The 10,702-nt window shown below is 37.0% G+C and overlaps 1 protein-coding gene across 1 annotated transcript in view; it reads right to left on the reverse strand.

Annotated features, from left to right (window-relative positions):
* Positions 1–10,400, reverse strand: part of CD86 (CD86 molecule) — a 64,048-nt gene extending 53,648 nt beyond the window's left edge. Inside the window, exon 1 of the mRNA XM_004745473.3 lies at positions 10,267–10,400. Within this exon, the coding sequence (XP_004745530.1) occupies positions 10,267–10,280 (14 nt within the window). The 5' untranslated portion in view covers positions 10,281–10,400. The remainder of the gene's footprint in view (positions 1–10,266) is intronic.
* Positions 10,401–10,702: the final 302 nt, after the last annotated feature.

Genomic DNA, 10,702 nt, shown 5'->3' on the forward strand with positions numbered 1-10,702 from the left:
TATTTTTCAACATGGGACTCATCTGCTTGTGTAATGAAGTTTCCACCATTCATGTGCCACGAGGGTCTAATAAACTATAGGCCTGCTTCACACTTCTGTTCTCTGAGGGTAACTGTAGGCATTCCACATTTGCCACTCCGGACTTAGAGATTATACCTCACCACTAGATTGCTTTTTAACTTGATTTCATTCTGCTTAGCAGAGCCATATAAATTCACTGTAGATTTAGCAATTCCAAAGAAAAAAAAACCTATTTCTGCAATCTTACCAATCTAGAGGTAACCACTATGACTATTTTGACATACTTGCTTGTTATGCTGTTTCTGTGCATTATTTTCCTTATGTTTCCATAGACTTATGAGTCCTTCTATCATTAAAAAGTCATCAACACACGCGTGCGCACACACACACACACACATCATCATTATCACCAACTTCATTTTTAATTTACTTAACTGTTCACCTACTATGAAAAATTTAGCTTGATTCTTATTTTTCATCATATTAAATAATGCTATAATAAACATTTTTGTATGTAAATCTTTTCCATGTCTCATTATTTATCTATATCCTTAAAGGTGAAATTATTACAGAAGAGGAATAAGCATTTTTACGATAAACAAAAGTGGTAGTTTATAGATCTTCTAGAATTAGAAGTGCAAATTTGAATACGTTACCCATGATGACTAATAAGCAAAGAGGTCTTTGTAAATTAAGAGCAGACATTAGCAGATGTAACATATTTGAAGTCCAGAAGACTAAAACAGGGCTTTCATAGCTTTGTGAAGACATAGGTAATTACCAGCTATGGAACAGGATTATATTTTAATGTTTTTGGCATCCTACCTTACATAAAATATATTTTAGGTGGCTTTGTTGTTTGGCTTTCACCTTTTTCACCTGCACTGAGCCTGTCCTTCTTTTATCTATAATTAGAGATTTACTCTAGTGACCTCTGGGTTTTAAGGAAGAATCCATTTGCTAGAAGTGAATCAGGAAAGGTAAAGCTAAAGAAATTTAAGACAATTTAAAACATAGAAAATAGATTTAAAGAAAAGAATGTGAAGACTGAAATATTTTATTCCCACGAGACTTCACATTCACTATAAATTCCCAAAAGCCTCATGGCATTGGTAAGTGTTCATAGCCACATTTTACAGATGAAGGCATTGAAGTTTAGGGGGTGAGTTAGCTTCCCCAAGGTGACACTGCTGGTAAACAGAAAACTACTTATTAACTACTTATTATTTGACACCAGCCAGACTGACTCAGAACTCTGGCACTTAGCCAAGACATACTGCCTACAGACAAATGGAAAGCAGCTACCTTGTTCTGTGGAACCTCTCAGACTTCACTGTTATTTAAAAAAAATCATCATATTTGATATATTTACCTTGAGAAATCATGTTACTCATTTTGGCGTATTTCTAGTATGTAGTCAAGGGCCTGGAATAAAGGTGTTGAATGAACTGAAAAATTATTAAGAATAGAGAAATAGGCAGTAGGCCAGAATAGGTGTTTTTAAGCACTTTTAAGCTTCTTATGGCTGGCAAATTGCTTTCCAGAAGGGTTATAGTCACTCATAATCCCACAATCAATAGTATATGAAAGTACTATTCTTCTTGTACACTCATTACTATTATTATTAGAGAGAGAGAGTGAACAGGGGAGGGGCAGAGGTAGAGAGAGAATCTCACAACCTTGAAATCATGCCCTGAGCTGAAATCAGGAGTCAGACACTTAAATGACAGAACCACCCAGGTGCCCCCTCATTAGCATTATTATCTCTGCCCCAATGAAACATACATTGTTAATTTGATAAATAAAAATATTTGCATTAGCATTTCTTTAATATTTAGTGAAGACAAGCATTTGGGGTTTCTTTAAATTACTTTTTTAAATTAAGTTTTAAATTTTAATTCAAGTATTGTTAATATACAGTGTTATAGTAGTTTCAAATTTGCAATATAGTGATTTAGCAATTCTACACATTACTTAGTGATCATCATAAGTTTACTCTTTAATCTCCATCACCTGTTCCACCATCCCCCTCCCATCTCCCCTCTGGTAACCATCAGCTTGTTCTCTATAGTTAGAAATCTACTGGGTTTGTCTCTCTCTGGGTCTGACTCTCTCTTTTTTTCCCTTTGCTCATTTGTTTTGTTCCTTAAATTCCACATATAAGTGACATCTCATGGAATTCATCTTTCTCCGACTTATTTCACTCACCATAATCCTCTCCAACTCCATCCATGTTGTCGCAAATGTCAAGATTTAATTTTTTTTTATTATGGCTGAGTAATGTTCCAATGTATACATATATACACCACATCTTTATCCATTCATCTATCACGGGCACTTGGGCTGCTTCCATAATTTCGCTATTGCAAATAATGCTGCAATAAGCAGGGGTGTGTGTATCTCTTTGAATTAGTGTCTTTGTATATCGGAGGTAAATACCCAGTAGTGCAATTACTGGATCATAGGGAGGTTCTATTTTTAACTTTTTGAGGAACTTCCATACTGTTTTCTACAGTGGCTGCACCAGTTTTCTTTCCCGCTAAACAGTGCACAAGGGTTCCTTTTTCTCCACATTTTTGCTAACACCTGTTTCTTGTGTTTTTTACTGTAAGCATTCTGACAGGTGTGAGGTGATATCTCATTCTAGTTTTGATTTGCATTTCCCTGATAAAGAGTGACTTTGAGCCTCTTTTCACGTGTCTGTTGGTCATTTGTACATCTTTGGAGAAGTGTCTGTTCATGTCTTCTGCCCATTTTTAAATAGGATTATTTATCTTTTGGGTGTTGAGTTATATCTTTAAATTACTTTTTTAAAAGTTTATTTTGAATTGATGTAAGATGCCAAGAAAGTTGGGAAAAAATGTATAAAGAGGTCCTGTGTACCCTTCACATTTCCCCCGCAAAGATAATGTGTTGTATAACTGTGGTACGACAGTTAAAACCAGGAAATGCATATTTGTATAGTCCATAGAGATTACTTAGATTTCACCAGTTTTATGTCTTATGTGCATTCATCCATGTGTGTGTGTGTGTAGTTCTATGCAATTTTATCACATGTGTAAATTCATGTAACAACTGCCATTCATGTAACAAGGAAATGTTCCATTACCACAAGGCTCCCTTGTGCTAACCGTGGTAGATGCATACCTCCTCCTTTCTCCAGCACCCAAGGCTAAATCCAATCTGTTTTTTTTTTTCTTTATAATTTTGTTATTTCAAGAATGACATATAAATGGGATCATATGATATATAACATTTTGGGATTGGCATTTTCACTTTGCATAATTCTTTGGAGATTGTTCCAAGTTTTTGCGTATATCAGTAGTTCTTTCCTTTTAGTGCTAAGTGGTATTCCATGGTACGTGTGTACCATAGTTTGTTTAACCATTCACTCGATAGATATTTTCCCCCCAGTTTTTGACTATTACAAATAAGTCTGATATGAGTATTGATGTATCGGTTTTTGTATGAACATAGGTTTTTTTATTTCTCTGGATAAATACCCAAGACTGCAACTGCTGGGTCATATAGTAAGTGTATGTTTAGTTTTATAAGAAACCATCAAACTGTTTTCCAGAGTGGCTATACAATTTTACACTCTCAACAGCAAAATATGAATGATCCAGTTTCTCTGCATTCTGCAAGCATTTGATGTTTCCATTATTTTTTTATCAATCCTAATAGATGTATATTGATATCTCACTGTGGGTTTAATTTTCATTCTCATAATGGCTAAATGATGTTAAAAATCTTTTCATGATTGAATTTGAATTTGTCATCTGAATATCCTCTTTGAGAAAATATCTTTGTATATCTCTTGCCTAATATCAAATTGGATTATTCATCTGTTTACTGTTTAATATGATAAATGAAAACATCTCACTGGAGCTTGAATCGGCATTTCTTTAATACCTAGCAAAGAGGATCATTTTTTTGTCATTTATATGTATTCTTTAAAATGGCTTAATTATTAATTGCATTAGATTGCTTTTGTCATTTTATTTTAATTATGTTATGTTAGTCACCATACGGTACATTGTTAGTTTTTGATATAGTGTTCCATGCTTTTGTCATTTTGTAATTGTTGCTCTCTCTTCCTAATTACACTATAAAGATTACCTGTTGGCTATTTTTTCCCCGTATTTTACAGTTCCTTAAAACAATCAGGTTCTTGATAAAGATTTATTGTTTTCTTGGTATTGTTTTCTAGTTGAAAATAGTTGCAACATGAGGGTGATGATTTAGATTTATCTTTTGGGTATTTTTCAGATTTTATCCCATGGTTAGCTCCTGGCTGATATTGACTAATTGGTTTACTTAACTATTAATTCCTTATTATTTTTATTAGATCTTTCAGTACAGTCAAATCAGATTAATTTGATCCCCTATAATATAGAGCTGTGATATTAGATAGTATAAGCTGTGATATTAGATAGAAAATATAGAACTGAGACTATAGAAAGCAAATTTTAGACTCATTTTGACTTCAGAACTTTCTAAGAGACTGCTTTAATATTTCTTAAAGATTTTATTTATTTATTTATTTGACAGACAGATCACAAGTAGGCAGAGAGGCAGGCAGAAAGAGAGAGAGGAGGAAGCAGGCTATCCACGGAGCAGACAGCCTGATGCGGGGCTCGATCCCAGGACCCTGGGATCATGACCTGAGCCGAAGGCAGAGGCCTTAACCCACCGAGCCACCCAGGCGCCCCTAATATTTCTTTATTCCAAATCTACTATATTGTTCTGTTTAAATTATGAGTGAGCCCCAAAATTCTGCTTGTGTTTCTTTTTTATATCACCAGATTCACTGCAGTCTTCAGCTCTGAGAAGTCTCAAATAACGACTTGCTTACAGCTTTACAAAATAGAATGGAATCTGTGTCAGTACTAAAAATCTAATTTGTAAAATAATAGCTGCAAAAATCCTTTTCTTCCTGAAAGCCTTCTCAAACCAGTTTGGTGGGGAAAAGTATCTGCTTTCCACTCCCTGTGTTTAGCAATTAAAGTAGAAGAAGGAAAACTCCAGGTCTGACTGACTGGACTCTAGGTTGTTTCCATGTGGCTGTTAAAAACAGCGGAGGTGTTTGGTCCAGAGAGGAGGTCTCCTCTCATGGCCAAACGTTTACAGGAGTGGTCCATGTGCTGTCCCTGTATTCCCAGCTCTATGATTTACTCCTTCTACTTAGCTGGGAGATCTCTGCAAAGGTCACCAAAGGCCTCGGGACTGATATTTTCAGTCATTCTCCTACTTCACCTTTCTGCAGACTTTGACACTGTGGCTACCCTCTGCTTTGTGAAATATTTCCTTCTCTTAGCTTAGGTAACATAATCCTTTATCTTCCCTCCCTCCTTATACACCCAGTTTCTTTATCTAGCCATATGCACTCTTCTCAACCAATGTATTATGCACACTCACCAAGTGAATTAGTTTGCTAGGATTGTGGCAACAAAGTACCACTAACTGTGGCTTAAACAACACAAGTTTATTGTCTCACAGTTCTGGAAGCCAGAAGTCCTAAATGAAGGTGTCAGCAGTGCTGGATACTTCTGAGGGTTGTGAAGGATGGATCTATTCTAGGCCTCTCTCCTTAGCTTGTGAATGGCCTTCTTCTCCATGTCTCTTCACATGGTCTTCTCTCTATGCATGTTTCTCTGTCTAAATTTTCTCTTCTTCATCAGCACACCTATCATCTTAGATTAGGGCACCCTCACGACCCCATTTTGACTTTTTTATTACTGTGAAGACCTTATTTTCAAATATGGTCACATTCTGGGGTACTGGGGTTAAGACTTCAACATATCAGTTCTAAGGGAACACAATTCAATCATTAACATTTAGTCATTAGATTGATTTTTTTCTATTGTAGCTCATGTGTTCCATGTAGAAGTTTGGTAAATACAGTTTGCTTTTCCCTGGGGATGTCCTGTTTTTGCTTGCATCTATCTCCTCCCTTGGTTTCTATGACATCACTTTTTTCCTGCTTTGCTTCAATCTCTGTAGTCATTCTGTGATGTCTATTGTGGACTCTTCATCCTCATCTCTTCCTTAAATGTCAAGGTTTTCCAGGTTCCATCCTTGGCTTCTTCTCACTCTTTCATCTTCTCTGCCCAGTGATCTCACCCACAATGAGAATTTCAGCATTCAGCTGTACTTATGATGAATACTGTTAATATCTGTTTCAACCTGTACCTCTTTTTTGAGCTTTGCACCTGTATAGTCACTTGTCTACTTGGGCATCACCATCCAGTTGCTCACAAGATCTCAAATTCAGCATGTTCAAAAATGAACTCACCTTCAGTCATCTCTTCTCCCTGGCTCAAACTCCATCCACTTCCTATATCCCTCATTTTATGAAGGATGCCACTGTGTACTTAGATCTCTCCTTCCAAGCTCCACATCTTTCAGAAACCAAATCCTGTCAATTCTTGTGCTTAAACATCTTCTAAATAGCATCTTTTTCTCTCTGGTCCTACCATAACTGCCCTGGTTTCATATCCTCAACAACTCTCCTTAGATTATGCCGATAATTTCCTGAATGATCTCCTTATCACCTGAATCAGTTCTGTGCTCGGCTGTCAGAGGAATTTTTTAAAGCAAATATTAGCATATTTTTGCTATTTATCATTCTTCAAACTTAGGCTGTAATTTTAAGATAACCACTGCTGGATACCTGGGCTCTGGGTCTCCTTGGTCTAGTCCCTCCTAGTTTCCACCTCATCCTCTGTTATTACTAGCTGTCAGGCACCCTCTCATAGCTATACTTGCAGCCCCCCCATCTGTCTATTTAATCACCCAGACCTTGGGTCTTTAAACCATGTTGACCCACCATGAAACCCAGAGCTGGAGGTCTATAAAAGCCCCAGCAGATCTCTGAGCCATCTCTTCTCTTCTGCACCATCTCTGCTCCTGCCTTCCCCCCTGCACCTAAATTTGACTCCCTGTTTTCCTAGCTTCACCCTCCTTTCTAGTATTTGTCTTCCCATTGGGATCAGAGTCATTCCTTGGAAGTGGCTGGCCTTGTCCTTGGGCTCTGTCTATTTCAAGTCAGTTTCACTGGAAGCCCAGCCTGTCTTAACAGGCCCAGAGGGTACTGCACACTTTTGTTGAAGAAAACCTTCCTGAATTCTAGTTCTAGCATTGCCATTGAGTAATTGTGTAATCTTGGATGAAACACTTCCCCTCTATTTCTTAATCCTAATAGTAACCATAATAAAAACAACTAGTAATAATTACTAAGTACTTATCAGAGCAAGACTCTAAGCACCTTACATGGGTTATCGCTTACAACCACTTATGACTTACCACATTTATCCCCACGGTACAGGTAAGAAACTGAGGATCACAATTTTTAAGCAACTGGTCCAGGATCACACAGCCAGAAAGCAGGGGAAGGTAGGATTCAAGCCCCAGCATTCTGGTTCCAAAGCATGGCCCCTTAACCACTGCCCTGGCCTTCCTTCCAATATACAACTCACTCTAGACCCATGCCATCACAGCTATAAACTGCAGAAGTAAGCACTCTGGTCTTTCCACATAGAACATTCTATGAAAATCAGGATCTTGTGAGTATATTTTGAAGAGGAGTCAAGTGAGAAAAAAGTTAAACACAAAAGGCCAAAACCCTAAAAATGGAATTCCACAAATTATGAGTGATCACATAGTACTGGACAGCCGTCTGCTTTTCTGAGAGAAGCCAAGTATTGATTTATTTTTTAAATTATCTATTTTTATTTTTCTGCCTGCAGATGTGATCCAAGTTCAAAAGCACAAAGTAGAAAACATCTGTACTTCTGATTAACACTGTGAACATACAGGCATCATGTATAAAAGTAGTAGCACTGTAAATTCTGCTTTTTTTTTCTTTAGTTAAACACATTTAAAATTGTTCTACAATAGAATTTTTAATGGTTCATGGTATTCTGTTATGGATATCCCATAATTAACCAATTATCTATTTTAAGATATTTCAGTTGTTTCTTAGATTTTCACTATTAGAAACAATAAGAAAAATATTTATGTCACTAAACTTTTACAAACATATATAATTATGTCTTTTTTAAAAATTTTATTTATTTGTCAGAAAGAAAGAGCAAGTGAGTGAAAGAGAGAGAGCATGAGCATGGGTGGCTGCAGGCAGAGGGAGAAGCAGGCTCCCCACTGAGCAAGGAGGTGGATGTGGGACTCAATCCCCGGACCTTGGGATCATGACCTGAGCGAAGGCAGATGCTTAACTGGCTGAGCCACCCAGGTGTCCCTATGATTATGTGTTTATAATAAATTTCCTAAATTTGAACTTCTTGGTTAAAGGGCATTTACATTTTAAGGGTTTTTTATTTATATCACCAAATTTTTGTCCAGAAAGATTACATTACCGTAAGCAGGTAATAAGGGTATAAATGTTCCTCCCTCCTTAGAAACATGTAGGCTTCTTCCTTGCATGTTAGTTACTTTTTAAAAAGAAACCTGCCATTTTGATAAAGAAAAATAATATTTCACTGTTTTAGTTAGCATTTCTTTTATTTCTGATGAGTTTCCACATTATTTATTGGTCATTTATATTTTAAAATTTTCTGTTCATTATCAATTTTCAGGCATTGTGAAACAGTGAATCTTAACAAGAACAGTAGAGACAGTGGCCTGTGGTTCTATAGATGTCTGCAGGCAGCGTTAGCATAGCACATAGCAATCAAGTGGTATCACTGCTCTATTTTCACAAAAAGGATAAATTCTGAATTTTTTTCATACATGTGTATTATATCAAAATTCTACTGCAAGAAAAAAGACTCTACTTAGAAACTAAATTCTAATCTTCTGAAATAAAATCAGCAAAGCTTTTTCTGGAACCAGTAAGCACTGAGTAAATGAGGGCTACTTAGATTTTCAAAGAACAATAATAAATAATAACTGGTTCCACTGGAGGGTGGATGTGACCGCTTCCAGTAAGTCACAGCCTTGGGCGTGTGCCACACGTGAGGAAAACTTGTGGCACAGAGCAAAGCAGCAAAAAAGATTTTAGTTTCACTCCTATATGAGCAGTGTGATCCTAGCAAGTTATTTAGGCTCTTTAAGTTATCTATAAAACAGATATTATCTGTCTAAGTCATTGTGAACATTAAAATCCAATGACATATCATACGTAAAGTATACAATACATCATGTATGTTCAATACTGGGGAGCTAAATGAATTATTACTTTACTTTTTTCTACTACCTCATCCTGCTCAGAATCTCCCATGGCCTGTTTGTGACTCATTTTCTGGCTTCTGCATTTTCTTCTTGCTCCTCTTTTTCCTCTTCCTTTGCCTTGGCTTCTCTTCTACCTTCTCTAACTCATTCTTCTGCCTCCGGGGCCAAAATGGCCTTGGTATATCCAAAATTTACTCTCTAGACTTTGTAATGCTTATGCAGACATTTAAATTTCTGACTCTTAAAATCAACAACTGCAACATCTAAATTATTCGAAAAACAGAGAAGCCTGCGTGTTTCAGTCATGTTTCAGTTTTTAAGCATCTGCCTTCCGGTCATGATCCCAGGGTCCTAGAATGGAGCCCCACATCTGGCTCCCTCCTCCGCGGGAAGCATTGCTTCTCCCTCTCCGACTCCCCTGCTTGTGTTCCCCCTCTCACTCTTTCTCTCTGTCAAATAAATAAATATAATCTTAAAGAAAAAGTTATTCAAAAAGTAAATTTACAAAATCAAAATTAATTACTTTAAAAAAACCCAAACCAGTAAGCTTTCTCTGCAACACAAGTAATTCTTAAATTTGAGTGGCAGTGAAACATGTCTTCAGTAGAAATTTCTTTAAAAGATCCCCTTCCTTGGACCTACAGGATCAACCTAGAGTGGATGATCTCGGAAGGGGAGAATGGCTTCCAGGACTTCATCTAAATTAAGGGCATAAATATGCCCTTAATACAAATTAGCATTCTTGAGCAGGAAGGACAGAAAACAGAGTACCATCCTCAACCTCAGCCTGCTGCTGAGGTAACTTAACTCCTTTTTGTTTTTAAGATTATATTTTTTGAGAGAGAGCACCAAGAGTGAAGTGAGAGGCAGAGGGAGAAGTAGACTGCCCGCCGAATAGGGAGACAGATGTGGGGCTCGATTTGGGGCTGGATCCCTGGACTCCAGGATCATGATGGGAGCCCAAGGCGGATGCTTAACTGACTGAGCCACCCAGGCACCCCTGAGGTAACTTAACTCTAAATTGCCCGTCAAAGAATAATAAGAATGCTCACTCACCATCTGAGATACATCTTAGCTGTGTCAGCTGTTGCGCTAAGGTCTGGGAATGATTCTTCTCTGTCTGTACTAGTCTGTGCTACAGTGGAAGGAGGAGCAACCCCCTCCACGCCTGTGAAAGCCTTCCTCCCGATGACTGTATATCCTGTAACTTTCTTTAATAAAGGCTGTTCCTCTTTTTTTCTACAGATTTTGCCAATACTTGTGGAAGAAATTTAACCATTTCCTTGCATTTGAATTCACTGACCTACATCTAAATATATTTCTAAACATAATTCAGTGGCTTGAGTTCCAGACCTGACATTAAGATGAGACTGACTAAAATTCCCCCTCTTGAAATTCCCTCAAAAAATCTAGAAAATAAAATAATTAAAAAGAAAGAAAATCTCTGTATTTATAAATAAAATAAAGAATATTCTACAGTTTTAGTAAGACA

This window comes from Mustela putorius, unplaced genomic scaffold (genome assembly GCF_011764305.1).
Source record: "Mustela putorius furo isolate JIRA1106 unplaced genomic scaffold, ASM1176430v1.1 tig00003834_pilon_pilon_pilon, whole genome shotgun sequence".
NCBI classification, from domain to species: domain Eukaryota; kingdom Metazoa; phylum Chordata; class Mammalia; order Carnivora; family Mustelidae; genus Mustela; species Mustela putorius.